General features: G+C 50.2%; 1 protein-coding gene across 2 annotated transcripts in view; it reads right to left on the reverse strand.

Annotated features, from left to right (window-relative positions):
- MFRP (membrane frizzled-related protein) overlaps positions 1–21,023 on the reverse strand; it is a 135,455-nt gene that overhangs the window by 23,906 nt on the left and 90,526 nt on the right. For both annotated transcript variants that reach the window (XM_069224848.1, XM_069224847.1), the window contains exons 9-12: positions 7,029–7,177; positions 6,553–6,683; positions 6,052–6,186; positions 3,381–3,508 (exon numbers count right to left, since the gene is read on the reverse strand). In XM_069224848.1, the coding sequence (XP_069080949.1) occupies positions 3,381–3,508; positions 6,052–6,186; positions 6,553–6,683; positions 7,029–7,177 (543 nt within the window). The remainder of the gene's footprint in view (positions 1–3,380; positions 3,509–6,051; positions 6,187–6,552; positions 6,684–7,028; positions 7,178–21,023) is intronic.

Consider the following 21,023-nt stretch of genomic DNA (forward strand, 5'->3'; position numbering starts at 1 on the left):
TGGGGTTTGGTTGGCGCATGAAGTTGCAGCAAATGTTTGCAATTTTGCTATGGAAGAAGTTGGATAGGTTGTCGCAGAGTTGCTGGGAGTCAGCTATGTTGGTGACAGTGACTGCGGGTGAGGTGAAATCCTTAAGGACAGAGAAGATCGCCTTGCAGCTGTTGGAGATTCCTTTGATGCGATCCACTACTGCTTTTTTCATGGTATCTCTTATTTGCTAGTGATAGCGTATGAGTGTAGCCTTGTAGGTAGTTGTGTCGATGGGTCAAGGGTGTCTTTCCTTTCTAGCTGTTTAAAGTGTTGTTTGTTGTCTTGGAGATCTTCTGTGAATTAGCTGACCTGTTTGTATGATCTACTATGCTTGTTGGGTTTGGTGGGTACCAGCGAGTCCTTGCAGTTCTAGATCTAGTTGCTGATATCCTTGTCGAGGTTGACTGTGGGGCTAAGTTGATCTGTGCTGAGGATGCTGAGCCAGACTGCTTCTGTGATTTTGCCTCACTACAGCTTCGATTGCTGAACCTGGTAGAGGTGTTGACTTGAGGTGTTGACTTGAGGTGTGTTGATTTGGAAGTGGCTGATGGAGTGGTGAGTCTATTTGAGCAGTGCAGTAGAGTTGTATTTGATGCTGTTGCTTGTGGTGAAGATGGGTACCTGTGTGTGTCCTGTAGTGTGTGTTGGTTCTGGGACGAGTCTGATGTTGCTCTAGCTTTCAAGGAGTGCTGTGGAGCAGGGGTTATTTCGGTCTTGGAGATGCAAATTTAGATCACAAAGGAGAATGTAGGCTCTGGAGTCAATGGTGAGCAGAGCGTCGAAGTTTGTGATGAGGTTGGTAAAGGTGGATCATGGTCCAGGTGGTCAACACACAAGGGTTTCAGGGTGGTGTTTTTATGAGATTTGCAGCTTGAAGTGCAGATGTTTCTCGAATGGGTGGCATTTTCTGTTGATGTTATGTATTTGATGGATTCTTTGTAGATGATAGCGAGTCCTGACTCATGATGGTGGTCCTGCCAAGTGATCTTGTAGCCCGCTGGGATTGCGTTGCGATGTCGGGAGCCGATTAGGGGTTCAGCCAGGTCTCTGTGATAAAGACAGTTTTGGCTGGAAAATCAATAATGTCACTTCCTGTCCAGATGTATGATATCACTTCATACGTAGATGGATGATGGGAGATCCAGTGATGTCAGTTCTTGTGCTGATAGGTGATGGGAAATCAGTGTTCATGTAGAGGGATAGCACTTAGATGCTAAGGAGATGTGACGCTTAATAAAACTATGCTTTGATTTGTTGAGAATGTAACCCATTTAATCATACCATAATGAAACTGCAGTTTTAGTAATTTTGAAAAAATAGTGTATATAAACCTTCGATTCTGTGGGTGTGCCAGAAAATATTCCTGAAGACTTGCTGCTAAGGATGCTGTTGGTTTCTCTTTTAAGTTTGCTTCCCACTTGGGACTTGGTATATTTTTTACTGAAACCCATCTTCACCACAAGCAACAGCATCAAAGACAACTGTACCACACTGCTCAAATAGACTCACCACTTTATCAACTCCTTAATGCTCTGCTTGCTGATAGCCTTTATGGCAATAATTCTGTATTGCCTTTTTAAATCTTTGAATTAAATCCTTCCAACTATTCTGCTGATCTAGAACTCAGTTATTAAGTGGGCCCTTTTAATTAATTGACTGTGTAAATGATATTGTTGATATTTTGGGAGGTGGGGCCAGAAAATGGTGCAAAGAAATCTATGAAATTTCTTTGCCTGATTTTTTTTTCAGCACTTTTAACGCCTGCTTAGAGCAGGCGTTAATAGGAGGCACACCATTGTTTACAATGGGCCTCAATTGGTTTTGCAGAATCCTACAAAGCTTGAACTAGCGTCAAACATTTTGACAGTAGTTCCCTAACTACCACCATGGTGCGCCAAATCTTAGATATAGAAGGCGGTGTCAGGAGGGCGCTAAAGGGTGCATGAAAAGTGGAGCTGCACTCGTGCAGCACCACTTTTCTTAAATCAGGCCCTAAGTTTTAACACTGTCTCTGATTCATTGTTTTGTGGGAGTTCTGCTGAGGTAACCTTTTGAAGTACCTGAATTGTGGCATCCCAGACAAATGCATAGGCACAGTACCTGTCCACAGACCAAGTTGCTCCCTCTTCGCACAAAGACCATGGGCACCTAGACTGCTTTTGCCTATGGCCAGTCTTTCTGCCTATATACGGCACTGCATGGCCAAAGTCTGTGGACAGCTGCGTTGGGTGACAGATGGACTGATAACATTTGTATCAATGATTTATAGAACAGTTTTAGTAAAATCATAAATCAATTGTTCATGGAGGCAGAATTTGTTGAACCGATTTTTGAGAACACTGAATGGCTCTATTTTTTAAAATAAAGGTACTATCTTAGCCTTAGATCACATCCTGCCCTTCCACATAGTCTTTCCAACTTCAGACATGTTTTACAATCCCACATAACATTAAGTACAACATCACAAATTACATCCACCATTAATACACATGAACATACACATGTATGAGGACAAACATCTTTAACAACAGACATTAATGTATTCGGTGATCGTGTACATGGTGATTGTGGAATGTAATAACTTAAGTAGCAATTATCCATTCATTTTAAGGAATTTATCCCATAATGTTATCTGACTAGCATAATAATGTACTTCAAAACAAATATATATGCATCTTATACTGTGTAATGTCTTACCTTTGCTTCCTGAGTCTCTATTAAGTATATAGAGTGTTCCAACAACTCAGGACTAATTTGGTGTTGATTTGTTGTGGAAATATGCTTTTCTCTTACACCTCCCAGTCTCATGCAAGGTCACAGTGAAAAGAGATGAGCAGTTTAGTTTATCAATATTACCTGGTTTTCATGTACACTAAATAAGTATCTTATTATTTAGGTCTTAATAGAACAGTTATCTCTAGCGCACACAAGAGCATTTCAGGGTATCTGTGTGGACACAGTTTCGGGCACACTAGGGCTCCAGTCTGAAAGGCTGTTTGGGGCTAATGCATAATAAGCTAATTGTTATGCTTTGAGAAAGAAGCCAGGTGATGGCTGTAACAACGATCTGCCGGCCACGAATTCCATGCTAGAATAAATTGCCACAGCCTCAAGATGCCTAATGACGCATTTCAGGACCATATAAAACCTACCAAAATCCAACTTTCAGTAACTTCAGAATTTCACATACTTGTTATGCTTGAGAAACTTGGATGCCTCCACTCTGTCTTGGAGGAGTCAAGAGTAGAGTTGATGGTGTGTGTTAGGATGTGAGGGGTGGATGAGGGGTGGGTATGGGTGAGATCTAGGTGCGCAAGAAGGGTGTGAGATCTACAGTGCAGGGCACATACCTTGAAATGCCTGAGCACCTTGGATGCCTCCTCCTGGTCAGGGATGCTGAGCCACATGTTGGGAAAGGATGTGGAATTGTAGCTGAGCCCCGCACACATCTGTAGCTGCACTGGCTCACATGACACCTCTGGAGGCAGAGCAAGAGATGCTGTTTGAGTTACCCTGGTTTAGGATGGGACATTTCACTCATAAAGAATGGACAGCTGTTGAAAATGCGAGCTTTGAAAGGATAGGGAGGATGAAGATTCACATCAGCTAACAAGTCACAGAATGAAACCATCTGAAACACAGAGAGCGAGAACATATGAAGAAAAGACTGGCAGAGATATATGTAGAGAGAGATATTGTAATAGATGAGGGAGATGAAAAAAGCTAAGTTATGGAGTTCAGATAGAGAGAAAGAGAACTGGGAGCGGGATTCCAACTGAGAGAGAGAAAGAGAGCCAGAGAAAGACAAAGAGCGAGAAAGACAGAGAGTGGGAGGTAGAGAGCGTGCTTCAATAAAAGAATGAGAGAGAATGGCAGGATAGAGTCGCAGTGAGAAAATGAGAGAAAGAGACGCACACAGACAGACTAAGTGGGAGCGTGTGCCTAAGAAAGAAAATCAGAGAGAATTAGAGAGAGCTGAGAGAGTTTGCAAAAGAGAGAAACAGACAGACCGAGAGAGGGAGAGCAACATCAGTTGATGGAAGTTACCCTCAATCTACTTATGACCCGTATACCTGGACCAGTTCAATTTACGTCCTCCTGTGGTAGGGAGGCCGCATGCATGCTCACTGCCCGCCCAACAGCATGTTTTCTCAAATCTAAAACAGAACTAAATACTCTCATTAAACTAGGGCTAATCAACATACATTCTCAGATTAAACAAGTCCTGTAAACAACGGACCTTCTAATACAGTCTGGTTGTGACCAACACTGATAGCAGTCCCGTTCGATAACCACGTTCGATGCTCAGATCCCTTTTGAATACAATTCAGAGATTTAAAGAATGGGAGGGGAAGTGCTTGTGCTTTGTCCCTGACCTTCATGTAAAACCTAGGCCTAAACTTCTCTTCCTCCCGGAGTATATTACGTGAAGATACTCTTTCAACCTGAATAACCCATTGCCCTTTTATATCATTTACCACCCCTACAATCACCCGGGACAACTACTTATTTCTGGAACTGGCCTTAAATTCTATTCCATCACCCACAAAAACACTGTTATGGGCAGTGCTTAATTTTTGTCAGTGGTTGCCTGTGGGTCCTCCGGCATTCATTTCTAGGGGCCACTACTTATTTTTCTACTTCTGACATTTACTGAGAACAATAGAGGGAAAGCAAACAAAGTGGAAAGACAGAGGAAGAGAAAGACAGAGAAGCTTTCACAAAGCGAGAAAACAGGAACCTGCAAGAGTGAGATAAAAGGTCAACGAGGGTCTGGTAGTGGATTAAAAAGGGCCTGAGGTGGATTCAAGACCACAGAGCCTCGGTATTGGGTGTGCAGACATTTAATTACACCAGCTGCTGTCTCCTCAGCAAAACTTTGGACACTAGCCCTCTTTCTTTTATAAGTTAGGCATTGATCATTGGAGACTTTAAGTTGTGGGTAGGCAGCCTACCTAGTACACCATGTTCACAGCTTAATGAGAACATGATCACCTTGGGCTTTTCTCAAATTCTGTGTGTCCCTATAATATGACAGGCCATACTATGTAGTCACTCTGAACACCGAGTACTAATCATTATTTTGGTGGGACCACCCTTTCACCAACCCCTTCTTCACACGCTTCTAGTATCTGCCTCATCCCCATGCCAGGTTGGAGACAATTCCTGGTCAAATAAAAAATCTGAATAATATTAAGGAAGGAAGTGTAACAATCTTTATAAATCCATAAATGTACAGTGTCCCATTTGTTTGTACCTTAGAACTTCTTTACCTTCTACCAAAACAAAATAGCAATCACACTTGACAAGCTGGTGCCCCGCCGTCTTCCCAAACAAATGTCTAATGTCAAATCACCAACAAGGGGCATAGCAGTGGTGTGGCAGTAATGAAAAGAAATGCTGTATTCTTGAGTCATTCGTTTTTTTCTGCAATAGATAATCTTATCTGAAGTATTGTGAGGAAGGGGTTTTACTAGCCAGTACATCATGCCAAAACAGCCCACCTCGCTAAGTGCATCAAAGAGGTCTCCAGACAGACAAAGGAGAGCTTCAACATCTTCCAAGAAATGTTCAACTCGGAAGTGCTGAAAGGTTCAACCTGAACCTTACAACAACACTGTGAAGATCTGCTGGACCTCTTAGAGGTGATGATAAAAAAAATGCATGAATCTATCTCCAACAACTCAATGCAATATCCTTTCAATGTCTTATCCCTCTCTCTCTCCTTGACCTCCTTTAACCCCTTGTCAGAGGAAATAGTAAAACAAATGGCCTCCAACCTCCAGGTAGAACCCTGACGATTTGCATGCTGAAGTGTGAAAAAGAAAGTAAGAGGGTGATGGTAGTGAGAGGGAGCAGGAGAGGGTGAGGAAAGTTCGAGTGAGGGAGAAAGACATCGAGAGAGAGAGAGAGAGAGAGAGGCAGCAAAAGAAAAGCATAGGAAGGGCTTCAAAGGTGGTTGGTTAAGAGAGAACGACGTCGGCTGGGGAATGGGGTTTGAGGTGAAAAGAACCTGCATACCAAATACTGGGTATGAACTGTTGGAGCAGTTATGCTCATCACTGCCATCAGGGCAGTCGTTCCAGCCATCACACACCCACTGCATGGACAAGCACTCCCTGTTTCCGCAAGAAAATTCAGAGGGGCCACAGGTGTCTGAAGAGAAAGAGAAGTCAAGTTAAGGTCCCGTGGGAGGGGCCCAGGAGAAGCACATTGGTGAACATTGACTACAACCATAACAGATCAGGAGTGGTGGTGGCTCATGGTCTCGAGCACACTAAAGCCCAACTCAGGACAATGTTTAAGAGACAGACCTGTTATGACACAGACTCTGCTCAGACGCACTGGGCACTAGCCATATCTCAGATTGCTCAATGGCCCAGTACATTTCTGAAGATGCCATCTCCCAACGTGGGGTTCTTCAAAATGAGCCATGCCTCTCCCGGGTCTTCCCTCAGTACCCCAAACCAAAGCATGCTACTTGCATGGAAGCTTCCAGAGCTCGAGGCCTTGAGTACTCACGGTCAGTTATGTTCCGGGCATGGTATGTAGCCATGAATCCCTCATCTGAGACTCCTTCATCTGCTACAAACAGGACAGTCATAAAGTGCTGTGAGGAAGTGAGAGGGGGTGGTAGGTCAGACCCACAGAACCTACCAGGGGGAAAGGAGATAGAGGAAAAGTGAAGGGAGAGGAGAAAACGAGACAGGAGGTTAGTATACAAAGAGAGAGATGTGGAAAACATAACCACAAGGTTCACACCGAGAAATGATCTCTCTGCCCAAGACAATGCCACCCTCTACGTACAGAAGTCCTCTTTTCTCTGGATCACGATATATTGTAGTGCCCTCAGGCTGATGCTATTTACAAAGCTATTGGCACTAGTGACCGTGGAGTGGATTATTGTCCCCACTCTTGAGTGTGTAACAAATAGGTTCAGTGGCCTGAGGGTCTCTCATATTCTTGTTTATATCAGTCTGAGATATACAAGTTCCTACCTGCCCAGGAGGCTAGTGGCACCAATCCCTGCACTGTCATGCACTTCCACAAAGTCAAAGTTGCAGTTGTTCTGTGACTCGAGGCTGAAGTTAAGAAAATGGAGCTCAATCACATGACCTTCGGGGACTGAGATGCGCCAAAGACAGATCTGAAATGAAAATGTATCATTCTAAGATGAACCACGGCATGGGCACACATAACACGGGAAAGACGTGTCAAAGATACATTAGTATGACTTTATTTTAGGGGTGTAGCTTCAGGGAGGGGGGTTGTTTGGGATGTGACCCCTCCCCCCAAATAAATACATTCTTGGCTTGGTAGTTGGGTATGGACGGCCTAAGTCGAGTCTGCTAAGTCTGTGTCCGTTTTTCTGGTCATCCTAGTTTCCCTAAGAGGTTTAAACTTGTTCATTTTTTGGATCACAAACTTGAATGTAATTAGTCCCAGATTTACAAAGATATTGTGTTGCATCACTTTCTTAACACAGCCCTGATGCAAAGTCCTTTTCGGTATTTACAAAGTCATGTAATTGTTGATTTGCGTGGCTTTGAAAGCCAAAGTAACGCAACACACCACATTGCGCTGCCATGCATTACGTTGCATCAGGTGAGCATTCCATAGGTGATGCAAGGACATTCCTATGCATCCACCAATGGATGCTGATGCTGACCTATACTTACATAGGCCCAGCTTTGCAAAGATTTCATGTCTGGGTTGCGTCACTTTTTTGACGCAGCCTGACTCAAAATCTTTTTTGAGATTTACAAAGCTATGCAAATGTCAATTTGCGTGGCTTGGTAAGAAAAAATAAATGCTATGAAGGACATTGCACTGCCATGCATTACTTTGGATCAAGTAGGTGTTCTATGGGTGGTGAATAGGCGTTCCTCGGCATCCACCCATGGATTTTAATGCAAAACTATATTTACAAAGAGTTGTAGACATGATTTTGAGCAAAAATGTTGTGCCTGCATGAGACTGGCGTAACAAGGAGAAATATCTTTATTTCTCCTTGTGGTTTTCTCCTCGCATGTATGCTGCATTCTGCAGCACATATGAGAGAAAAACACCTCCAAGGATAGCTTCTGTACAGAAAGGCACACCTTCCTGTACAAAAACTATCCTGACCATAAGGCAGACACTCTTGCACTATGGCTCAAAAGTGCCTGTGTTTACACTAGGCAGCCCAAAGTACAAGCTGCGGGTCCTCTTAAGGGACAGAAGGGTGTTAACTCACTGCTTTCATCTAACCCACCCTAGAATATTTAGAGGTCTTTACTGGGAAATCTAATGTTTGTTGCATATAAAAACTCATTTTTGGTTGGGCTTCATACTGAGGCAGGATGAGCTGCAATTATTTGTTTATTTGTAAATGCTATCATGTACGGAGGGGGCTTGGCTGTATCAATGGAGCGTTGTAGCCCTCTGTACTTAAAGTATGCATGACAGACTGATCGTTTTTTCGGCCAGCTTGACGTGCATACCTCAGGCTCCCCAGTCTATACCCACCCTGCCTAGAAGTAGGGGGCTGGGCCGACTAACACAGCCTCCCATTTCTTAAATGGGGTGCTGTGTTGCCTTGTCCAACAAATCCCAATGCAGCTCTCCTGCTATTTAATATAGTAAATATCATAAGAGCTAGGTCAGCATTGGTTGTTTGGGACACATGAACTCCAAGCTTGGACACAGAAGCATGGGGGTGGGGCAGGAGGGAAAGCATATAACATGGAGAATTATGCCGCTTCTTTATTTCAAAGAGTTCAATGATTGGCCATGGTTTTTTTCTATTATCGTCTTCTGGGCGATCTATCTTCAGACAGTAATGCATTAAGACACGGACCAGAGAAGGCAGTGCTGACAGCAGAGCTCCATTCCGCTCCGAAGCCACCAAAATCATCTGCGGCGTACCCCAGGGCTCGTCCCTCAGCCCGACCCTCTTCAACGTCTACATGGCCCCGCTCGCTAACATCGCCCGATCTCACAACCTCAACATCATCTCATACGCCGACAACACCCAGCTGATCCTCTCCCTTACCAAGGACTCTGCCAAGACCAACCTTCACGCAGGAATGAAGGCCATCGCCGAATGGATGAAGAACAGCTGCCTCAAACTCAATACCGACAAGACAGAAGTCCTCATCTTCGGCTCCACCCCCTCTGCATAGGATGACTCCTGGTGGCCTGACAATCTCGGATCCGCTCTGACTCCCACCTACCATGCACGCAACCTAGGATTCATCTTGGACTCCTCATTATTGATGACCCAGCAAGTCAACGCCATCTCCTCCTCCTGCTTCAACCCCCTCTGCATGCTCCAAAAGATCTACAAATGGATCCCCACCGAACCAGAAGAACAGTCGCCCAAGTCCTTGAAGCAGCAAACTAGACTACGGCAATGCCGCTACACAGGAACCACAGCCAAACTCCAGAAGAGGCTACAATGCATCCAGAACACCTCCACACACCTCATACTGGACATCCCTGCCACTGCCACTGCCACATCACAGGCCATTTGAGAGACCTCCACTGGCTTCCCGTCAACAAGAGAATCACCTTCAAACTCCTCACCCACGCTAACAAAGCACTGCACAACATCGGACCAGAATACCTCAACAGACAGCTCTCCTTCTATACCCCGACCTGGCAACTCCGCTCCGCCGACCTTGCCCTTGCAACCGTCCCACGCATCTGCAGAACTACAACCGGTGGCAGATCATACTCGCACCTCACAGCCAAGACGTGGAACACTCGTCCCACTTACCTGAGTCAGACCAAAGACCTCCTTATCTTCAGGAGACTTCCCAAGACCTGGCTGTTCGAGCAGTAGCAGCACCTCCACACTCCCCCCTCCTCAGCACCTTGAGACCCTCACGGGTGAGTAGTGCGCTTTACAAATCCCTTGATTGATTGGTTGATTGATTGTATGTGCTGATCGTTCTAGAGAACATGTGCAGGTTTTGCATGCCTTTCATCTGATAGAACTAATTACTAAGCAAAAATAATGAGCAACATCAATAACAAATTATTTATAGTCGTCATTAGGATTTATTTCTTTACCAGAGGCGCAGTGGCATCCCAACCGCCAGCAGCAGCAGGAGCAGCTGCAAACCTTTTGCTACAAAACAATAGTTAACAACTTTTATTATAATTTTGTAGCAAAAGGGGCAGGGCATCGGGGATGACAGCACTGAGGGGGAGCGCTCAGGACGAGCCACGACTGCAGAGGCGTTTGTTGCCAATAAATAGTTTTTAAAAATGCAGAATGTTAAAGGAAACAGAAGAGATAAAGGGGGTGATTCTGACCCTGGCGGTCGGTGATAAAGCGGCGGCCAACCCGCCAACAGGCTGGCGGTCCGAAAAATGGAATTCTGACCCTGGCGGGAACCGCCAACAGAGACCGCCACTTTAACACTCCGACCGCCATGGTGGGACAAACAAACAGCGCGGCGGTCACCGCCAACAGGCAGTCGGCAGACAATGTACCGCCCACCCTATCACAACTCACCAATCCGCCACCTTTTCCGGGGCGGGAGCACCGCCGATAAAAACACAGCGGAAACAGACTACGAACGGGAAAACGCTCACCTCTACGCACTCCACGAGGACAGCATGGAACCCGAATTGAACATCATACCTGCTCTCGTCTACCTGCTCATCTACCACGAGTACGAACTCCGCCGCAGACGTCAACGGTGAGTACTGCACCTACGACACACGGGAGGGGGGGAGGAGGAAAGGTTACGGGCACACACATATGCGACCCCCACCCCCCCCCCCCAAGATGTACACACCAATGCAGAGCAACAAGTCACAGTGACACCACCCAAACACCCGTAAAAAATACAATCACATAACCAAATTGAGAATAAATATTCATGAACAAAATAGTCTCAGAAAAGTATTATCAACCATCAAAACTTTCTTCTGATAAACAAATTATTTACACAGCAGTGGATAACTGAAGCAAGTAGTCCTGCACATCTTACGAATCCATCATGTCCGTGGGCCAAAGTGTAGCGAAACAAGGGCAAAGCCCACACAGGAGACCTGAGTCCTTTGGAGAGAACACTGCAGGGGCATCTGGTGACAAAACTACAGGCACCTCAGGGGGAAGGGAAGGGGGGGGGCACCACAGCCACATGAGTCCACGACGCCAGATCCACGAAGGGCCCACCATGCCCACTGTGCCATCCTGGGGAGTGCAAAGCCACAGTCTCTCAAGTCTCTCCAGTGGGTGGGTTGCCCACTGTGCCATCCTGGGGAGTGCAAAGCCACAGTCTCTCAAGTCTCTACAGTGGGTGGATTGCCCACTGTTCCATCCTGGGGAGTGCAAAGCCACAGTCTCTCAAGTCTCTCCAGTGGGTGGGTTGCCCACTGTGCCATCCTGGGGAGTGCAAAGCCACAGTCTCTCAAGTCTATACAGTGGGTGGCTTGCCCACTGTGCCATCCTGGGGTGTGCAAAGCCACAGTCCATTAGGTGGATAAATGTCCCCACTGGACAAGGAGGATGTATGGTGGGCACAGTGAACCCTGAACAGTGCCTGACAGGAAGGGCCCAGCGGAGCGGTGCTTGAGACGGCAGGGCCCAGCGGAGCGGTGCTTGAGACGGCGGGGCCCAGCGGAGCGGTGCTTGAGACGGCGGGGCCCAGCGGAGCGGTGCTTGTGATGAAGGGCCCAGCGGAGCGGTGCTTGTGATGAAGGGCCCAGCGGAGCGGTGCTTGAGACGGCGGGGCCCAGCGGAGCGGTGCTTGACAGGAAGGGCCCAGCGGAGCGGTGCTTGATACGGCGGGGCCCAGCGGAGCGGTGCTTGACAGGAAGGGCCCAGCGGAGCGGTGCTTGAGACGGCGGGGCCCAGCGGAGCGGTGCTTGAGACGGCGGGGCCCAGCGGAGCGGTGCTTGAGACGGCGGGGCCCAGCGGAGCGGTGCTTGACAGGAAGGGCCCAGCGGAGCGGTGCTTGACAGGAAGGGCCCAGCGGAGCGGTGCTTGAGACGGCGGGGCCCAGCGGAGCGGTGCTTGAGACGGCGGGGCCCTGTTCAGCGGTGCTTGTCTTCACGGCGGGGCCCTGTTCAGCGGTGCTTGTCTTCACGGCGGGGCCCTGTTCAGCGGTGCTCTTCTGCACGGCGGGCCCTGTTCAGCGGTGCTTGTCTTCACGGCGGGGCCCTCTTCAGCGGTGCTTGTCTTCACGGCGGGGCCCTCTTCAGCGGTGCTCTTCTGCACGGCGGGGCCCTGTTCAGCGGTGCTTGTCTTCACGGCGGGGCCCTCTTCAGCGGTGCTTGTCTTCACGGCGGGGCCCTGTTCAGCGGTGCTTGTCTTCACGGCGGGGCCCTGTTCAGCGGTGCTTGTCTTCACGGCGGGGCCCTCTTCAGCGGTGCATGTCTTCACGGCGGGGCCCTGTTCAGCTGTGCTTGTCTTCACGGCGGGGCCCTCTTCAGCGGTGCTCTTCTGCACGGCGGGGCCCTCTTCAGCGGTGCTCTTCCAGTCAGTGTAGGGAGTGAGACCTGGCCTGGACAACCTGCTCACTCGCCCTCCGAACGTGCAGTGTCAGGCCCCTTCGGAGACGGAGTCCTGGGCCCTTTGGTGTCGTCCCTTGCAGCCGGGATGGGGCGTGTGGGGCCCTCCTGCTCTGCGCTCCTGCTGGCTGGCCTCTCCGCCCTACTGCCCTTCCGCTCCTTAGATGGGGCTCTCGGGCCCTTGCCTCCCCTGGCTGTTGTGGCAGGTGAAGTGGCCTGAGTCACCTCCTTGGGGGCAGCCGTCTCAGTCCGCTCACGGCGGCCCTTCACTTTCCGGGTCCTCTTGCCTGGGGGGGGCTGCCAGTCCCCTTGCTGCTCAGTGAAGTGTCACTGCCGCCAAAGGGTGGACTCCATATTCCATGCACCACTTGTACCTTGGAAGCTGGGCTGGTGGTGGCTGAGGTGCCTTTGGGACTTTTCCCAGATGGAGGTGGTGGGTCAGGGGAGGGAAAGAGGTCAACATTTGAGAGGTAATATTTCTTTGGACCAGGGTAAAGGGTAGGAGTAGTGGAGATAGAAGTGAAGGAAGAGGATGTGGTTGTAGGAGAGTCAGGTGTGCTGTCCTTGGGTGCAGGTGACTGAGACGTAGGCTGTCGTGAGGTGGTTGGCTGTTGTTTGGGTGTCTGCTTGCGTTTATGTGTCTTGGAAGAGGGGGTGACAGACACAGTGGGAGAGGACACAGGGGACGTGTACATGGCAGTGGGGGTGGTGACTGCACGTGTGAGGACTGTAGTGGAGGGTGTGCTGGTGATGGAAGAACTGGCTGATGTTGGTGTGCATGCAGGTGTGAGTGTAGACGTCACAGGGAGGGAGGAGGGAGACGAGGAGGAGGGGGACACAGAGGTGGTAGTGACTGTTGGTATGTCTGCAACTGGGTGTTGCTTGGGTGAATGCTTGTGTGTTCTGTGGTGCTTATGTTTGGATGAGCTGGCCTTGGGTGCTGAGGTGTGTGCAGGCTGGTCAGATGGTGTGGATGGGATAGGCTGAGGAACAGGAGACAGAGAAAGGCTGGAGGCAGTTAGAAGAGGGAGACTGGAGACAGGGACAATGGCTGCCGTCAGTGCTGAGGCCAGAGAATTGAAAGCTCGTTGATGGGCAGCCTGACCCGAATGAATGCCCTCCAGGTAGGCATTGCTCTGTTGCACCTCCCTTTGCACCCCCTGGGTCAATGAGCTCCGCACTGAGGGCAGCAGGGGTAACAGAGGCAGGGGCTGAGGTGCCTGGGGCGAAGGAGACGTGCGCCTTCCTGGGCGAACGGGCACGGAGCGAAGACTGAGGGGCTGCTGAGAGGGCGGTGCTGGTGCGCTGGGTGGCGGCTGTACCTGTTGTTGCTGGGGGCACAGATGTTGCCGCCCCCGCTAGGGAGCTCCCAAATGAGGACGTGTCCGTGTCGCTGGTGTCTCCACCGGCCCCCGTTGTGGTGCTCCCCTCGCCCTCCGGATCACTGGTGCCCTCGGTGTCTGTGTCAGTGCCCACCGGGGCCTGGTGACCTGCAGCTCCCTCGTGCTCCGACGCCAATTCTCCTCCGCCTGATGATGCTAATGCACAAGAAACAAAGAATAAGGGTGGGGGGAGAAAGAAAACAAAGTTGAGTGCATGCCTTGTCAATAGACTTGGCGGAGAGGACAGACACAGGTGCCTCATGCACTAAGCCGCTAACTTGGGGTACACTACTCTGTACTTCTGACTAGGCCAACAGGTCTAGGGACAACAGACGCGCTCATGGGTGATGTTGGACCATGGATAGCTGCACTTGGCACCCTACAGAGGTGGTGGGCGGGGGCACAGGGCCATGTCTAAGGGAGGGGACTACACTACAGAAAGCGCCCTGGCCTACTGTCACCCACAGCCCTCCTCCCCCACCCAGACGCCTCCACTGCGCGTATAGATAGGAGAATGTGCTGATACTCACCCCCTTGTGTCTGCTGTGATGTCCTCAAGCGCCCATCCAAATCAGGGTAGGCCACCGCCAGGATCCGGGACATCAGGGGGGTCAGGGTACGACTGGCACCCCTCCTAGGTCGGGAGGCCATCCCCAGCAGTGACTCGGCGGTCTTTCGGGTTCCGCGGCGGATGTCCTCCCACCTCTTCCGACAGTGGGTGCCCCGTCTGGTGTAGACCCCCAGGGCCCGGACTTCCTTGGCGATGGCACGCCAAATATCGATTTTCTGATGGGCGCTCACCTGTTTGACATGTACAGGGTGGGAAAGAGAAAACGTCACATTTCTGCATGTTTGGAGTACATGCCCCCCCTCCCCACCCTTGCCATGTGGCCCATACTCTCATCAGTCGTGCGTTGCATTCCTCATTTTCTCCCCACCCCACCAACTGACAGCCACCCCACTCCACACAGGCATTACCCATTCAATGTGCACTCAGTGTACTCACCTGTTGGTCTGGAGGACCGTAGAGTAGCGCATACTGGGGGAGGACCCCGTCCACGAGTTTCTCCAACTCTTCAGACGTGAAGGCAGGGGCCCTTTCCCCAGTCGCAGCAGCCATTGTCACTTCCAGACCGAGTTCACAGCAGCACTTGCAGTATAGGTCCTCTCCTGTGGATGATCAGGTCTCGAGTGATTAAGCAGATAGAAAATGGCGGTCACGCCCGCGGCGGTGCGTACCGCGGCGGTGCGTACCGCGACCGCCGGCGCACATTGTCATTGGCTCCTGAATCCCATAGGGTTCAATGTTAACCAATGCGACTTCGTACAGCGGTCTTCGACCGCCTACCGCCACGGTGTGCCACACCAGCGCATTGACCTCACATCCCATTGTCCCAGTTTAGAGGTCAGGCAGCCGCCATTTCAAGGGCCCACATGGCTTAAATTCTACTGCGTCACACAGGCCTAGGCCTTGCATTTGCACACATACAAACATAGCAGTCAAAACATTTTCGTGTACTGTGCAAGCTGTGTTGTACGTCCCTGTGAGTTGATTGACTCAGTGCTCCATGTTGTCCTTCCTAGGCACCGTCCGCAGGGACTTGCGAGGAGAAGGAGGAATCCTCCCGTGTACCGGCCGCTGGTTGACCTGTTGACAATGGAAGAACGCCATATAATACTCCGATACCGACTTGACCGAGCCACTATACATGAACTGTGTGCCCAGCTGGAGCCAGACCTGATGTCACCCATCCGCCAACCCACAGGAATTCCCCCTCTAGTGCAGGTTCTATCAGTCCTCCATTTCTTTGCAAGTGGCTCATTCCAGACAACAGTGGCCATGTCATCTGGAATGTCTCAGCCTATGTTTTCAAAGATTCTGTCCAGAGTGTTGTCTGCCCTGATGAAACTCATGAGGAGCTACATCATATTCCCAGAAGAGGCTGATTTGGCCACAGTGAAGGGTGATTTCTATGCCCTTGGACATATCCCCAACATCATTGGTGCCATTGATGGGACCCATGTGGCATTAGTACCCCCAAATGACGATGAACAGGTGTACAGAAATAGGAAAAATTACCATTCTATGAATGTGCAGGTTGTCTGTTTGGCAGACCAGTACATCTCCCATGTAAATGCCAAGTTCCCTGGGTCAGTGCATGACGCGTATGTTATGCATAATAGCAGCGTCCCCTATGTGATGGAACAGCTACAGAGACAGCGTGTGTGGCTAATCGGTGACTCTGGTTACCCCAACCTGCCGTGGCTATTGACCCCAGTGAGGAATCCCAGGACCAGGGCAGAGGAACGGTACAATGAGGCCCATGGGCGTACTAGGAGGGTCATTGAAAGGACGTTCGGCCTCCTGAAGGCCAGGTTTAGGTGCCTGCATATGACAGGTGGATCCCTAATGTACTCACCAAAGAAGGTGTGCCACATCATCGTGGCCTGCTGTATGCTTCACAACCTGGCTTTGCGACGCCAGGTGCCTTTCCTGCAGGAGGATGGTCCAGATGGTGGTGTCGTAGAAGCCGTGGAGCCTGTGGAGAGTGAAGAGGAGGAAGACGACGGTGAGGAAACAGACAACAGGGAAGCTGTCATACAACAGTATTTTCAGTAGCACACAGGTAAGGTTCAGCCACGCCATTTCCCAGTTACTTAGAGCCTCATGCATCTCAACTTTATGTATTTCCCCCCAGCTCTTTTAAATAACATATTCTTTTTCCCTTCCCTTCTCAGTGCTTAATGACTCATAGCCCGACTTCTGCTTGGTTTGGCCATGTACTACAGCGTATTGACATTGGTATGTTGTCATCACTAACTGACATCACATATTGTGAACTGTTATGTGTTGTACGATTTTTTGAGAATCCAGCATGACTCCAAACGGTTTTCTGTGCAATAATTGTTTTATTTTGTGTGCTTAGATAATGGTACATTATATGATGACGGTGATGGGTGGGGGTGGAGTGATGTCCATGGCAGAGTCCAGTTCTCAGTCTGACAGGTCTATTGTCCATATGCCTGTGGAAGGATGGAGCAGGGGCTGTTTGAGTTTGGACAGGGTGGCAATGTGGGACAGTGGGATGACTTCTGGGGGTATCTCATGCTGGCGGTGGTCTTGGCATGCTACTCTGGTTTTTTTTTGGGTCTTAGGCTCCTCTTGCGGGGTGGTTGTTCTTCAGCAGGAGGTGGGGTTCTTGTGGCCTGTCATTGTGTGTGGGCCTCCTGTCCACTAGCGTCGGCGGAGGTGGTAGGCTGTTCCTGGCTAGTGACAGTGGCCCTGTGTGGTGCCACATGGTCCCGCAACGTGTCTTCTATCCTGTTGAGGGCCTGGACCATGCTCCCCATGGCGGTAGCGATGGTGGTGAGTTGGTTGCTGAACCCCATGTAGCGTTCTTCCTGCTGTGCCTGTACCTCGGTGAACCTGGCCAGTACCGTCGCCATCGTCTCTTGGGAGTGGTGGTATGCTCCCATGATGGTAGTGAGGGCCTCTTGGAGAGTGGGTTCCCTGGGCCTCTCCTCCCCCCCGTCGCACGGCAGCCCTCCGAGTTGCCCTGTTAGCCTGGGCCTCTGTCCCCTGGACGGTGTGCCCACTACCACTGCCCCCAGGTCCCTGTTGTTGTTGGGGTGTTGGGTTAGCCTGGGTGCCCTGTAGTGGCAGACACACCGCTGCTTGACCTGTCCTAGAGACAGAGGCATGGGCCCGCTGGGTGGGAGCTGTGCTGTTGTTCCCAGGGGGGTTTGGGTCTGCTGTGGCCTGTGTCTGTGTTTGGGGAACCCACTGCCCAGAGGTCCCCGATGGTCCGGGCTGGTCATCAGGTTCCAGGTCGACAGAGCTGCTGTCCTCACTGGGGGCCTGTTCCGGGGGTGGGATGGACATTTGAGGACCCTCCTGACCGGTGTGTTGGCGTTCGGGTCCTGCATGGGGTGAAAGAGCATGGTTATTGTTTCTGTGTGTGAAAAAGCGTGCAAATTATGGGTGCCCTTGTCCCCCAGTGCAGGCATTCCCTTGTGGGTGGTGTTGTGAGGGTGGTTTGTGGGGGGGATGGGTATGTGCAGTGGTCATGCTTAGGTAATGGGTGTCCAATGTTTGTGGTGGCATGCAAGGGTTGGTGAGGGGTTGGGTGGGTTGTGCTAGGGATACATTCTCAGGGATGATGTGTGATGGTGGGTTGGGGGTGAGGGTGGGGGTGTGGGTTGGCATGCTGGTGGGGTGGGGGCGATGAAGTATATGAGATAGGACTTACCAGAGTCCATTCCTCCGGGTACTCCAGCGAGGCCCTCAGGATGCAGGATGTTTAATACTTCTTGCTCCCATGCTGTGAATTCTGGTGGGGTGGGTGGGGGTCCTCCGCCAGTCTTCTGCACCGCGATGTTGTGTCGCGACACCATCGAGCGCACCTTCCCCCGTAGGTCGTTCCATCGTTTGCGGATGTCGTCCCTATTTCTGGGATGCTGTCCCACCGCGTTGACCCTGTCCACGATCCGTTGCCATAGCTCCACCTTCCTTGCTATGGTGGTGTGCTGCACCTGTGAGCCGAAGAGCTGGGGTTCCACTCTTAGGATTTCCTCCACCATCACCATGAGTTCTTGGTCCGTAAAGCGTGGGTGTCTTTGTGGTGCCATGGGGTGGTGTGGATGAGGTGTGGGGTGGTGTATGTGGTGATGAGTGTGTTGGTGTGTAGTGCTTTGTGCTACTATGTGGTGTGTGTGATGTTGTAGTGTGCCTCTGTGTGTCTGGCTCTCTATTCTCTGATGTGTCTCTCTCTCCTTCGTCTCTGATTTTTGGTAGTAGGGGTTTGTGGGTGATGTGGGTGTGTGTTTTATATTGTATTGGATGTGTGGGAGTGTTGTTTGTATGTGTATCAGGTGTGTGTATTTCAAATTGTCCAATGTGGTAGTGTTTTGTAAAGGTGTGTGTATTTTGACCGCGGCGGTGTGTACTGCCAATAGACTACCGCGTTTGAAAGACCGCCGCGTGGATTTGTGGATCGTAATGGCATGGGCGTATTTCTGTTGGCGTGGCGGTGGAGGTTTGGTCATCTCCAGTTTATCGCTGGCCGCTGATGTGGCGGACTGCAATGGAGGTCGGATTTTTGGAGGTTTGGCAGTTGTGGGTCAGAATGACCGTGGCGGCTGACCGCTGCGGTATTGTGGCGGTCTTCTGACCGGCGGTAAGCGGCTTTTACCGCCAAGGTCAGAATGACCCCCAAAGTGCTCATTTCAGTTTAGATACAAGGAGAGGCTTTCTACATTTCAGTCTTGGGTTGTGTGCGTTTTAAATCATAAGCATGCAGCAATAATTTTCTGGTAACCTGTGACATTATTTCAAGTGGTTAAGATTTGAAACGCACTGCTTTTTCATAATTACACCAGCGGTTAGTTATTGCAGTATGGGCAAAGTACTCACACAAGCCTTCTAACACGATTGCTCCATAATAGCACACACACAATCATTTAATTTGGCAGCCCCTGCTAGTAGTCACCATGGTCTGGGCCACAAAGCTACATTCCACTCCGACATCATTCATAAATGTTCACTAAAAGCAAAAAGAGCAAATCTGAAATAATATTGGGAGTGCCCTGGCAAAACCCTAAAATTAAAATAAATATTACAATATTACCTTGCAATTTGCAGATAAAGTTCCTCTGCATACATTTCCTTGCATAATTAATGCCAACACCATAAGTCTTTTTTTTCTTTTAGACTGTCTGTGCATTGCGGCCTAGAACCCATGAACTAGTTAGTTTTCTGTTGTTTAAAAATTGCCTTTAACAACAACAGCCAGTTACTGGCTCACAGACTTCTGTAACCACATCTTGTGCTGTGTATAGCATACTTTTAGAAGCTAAACTGGTATGCAATCAATATGTAAGTGAAAGTACACTATTCTATGCATGAAGTAACTTGGTGAATTATGACAAAAGGCAGGGGCGGCTCCTCTGCAATGGCGGAGGAGTGTCTCTCCCCTGACCAAGAGCCAACAGATGAAAAATAAAACCATAGTTGAATATTGTTTTATTTTTCATCTGCTGGCTCAGCCAGCAAGCAGTGGGGGTCCGGGTCATGGGAGGTGGGAGGAGGAGAGAGTGCACCTAAGTGTGCATGTGTGTTTGGCCAGCCATCTCATGCCAGCCAAACACACATGCGCTCTTAGGTTTCTCTAGCCTTGTTGTGTTGAACAGCCGGGCTGGGGAAACTTCACAGACCCCAGGGCTCTGTCTGAGCAGCAGTCCAAGCTGCTCAGACCAATCCTGGTGCTGCTTTCATGCTAGGTTTAAGACGAAAGCAGCACCAGGATTGATGGGGAGCCTGTGCTGGTGTCCCAGTGAATACTGTGACACCACAAGAAGAGGAGTAACAAGCGAGGCGGCAGGAGTCAGCGGGAGTGGCGGTAAAGGTAAGTTTTAGTTTTTTTTCTCATTGTTTCCCCCCGTGCCCTCCCTCCCACCTACTCACTTGACATTTGCGGCAGCCGTCGCTGACAAAAGGCTAAGGGGGTCATTATGACCCTGGCGGAAGGCGGAGAAGCGGCGGTAAGACCGCCAACAGGCTGGCGGTCCTTTTTGTGGAATTATGACAATGGCGGTTACCGCCATGGAGACGACCGCTGGGCTGGAGACCAGGGTCTCCAGCCTGGCGGTCGTCACTATACCACCGGCAGTATTTTGACCCGGCTGACCGCAATGGATTTCATGAACTCCCACCCCTACACCCCACCACTACACCCCCACCACCCCTGCCACCCCCCAAAGGTGGCAGGACCCCCCTCCCCACCCCGACCCCCAACATCACATCACTCATACACACACGACACGCACGCAGGCACCACCAACACACATACACGCACACACACGGACATACATGCCAACATCCACACACAGTCAGACACGCACACCCACATTCAAACATACATGCACACAACCACATAGACATACCTACAGTCATACACACACTCATTCCCAACCTCACAACACCACCGCAAGCATACATGCACTCACACACCCCCACTACATACACACACGCATACCCCCATGCACCCACACAACACACAACACCCCCCACACCCCACCCCTAACGGACGATCGACTTACCTG

The sequence above is a fragment of the Pleurodeles waltl genome, chromosome 3_1 (genome assembly GCF_031143425.1).
Source record: "Pleurodeles waltl isolate 20211129_DDA chromosome 3_1, aPleWal1.hap1.20221129, whole genome shotgun sequence".
NCBI lineage: Eukaryota > Metazoa > Chordata > Amphibia > Caudata > Salamandridae > Pleurodeles > Pleurodeles waltl.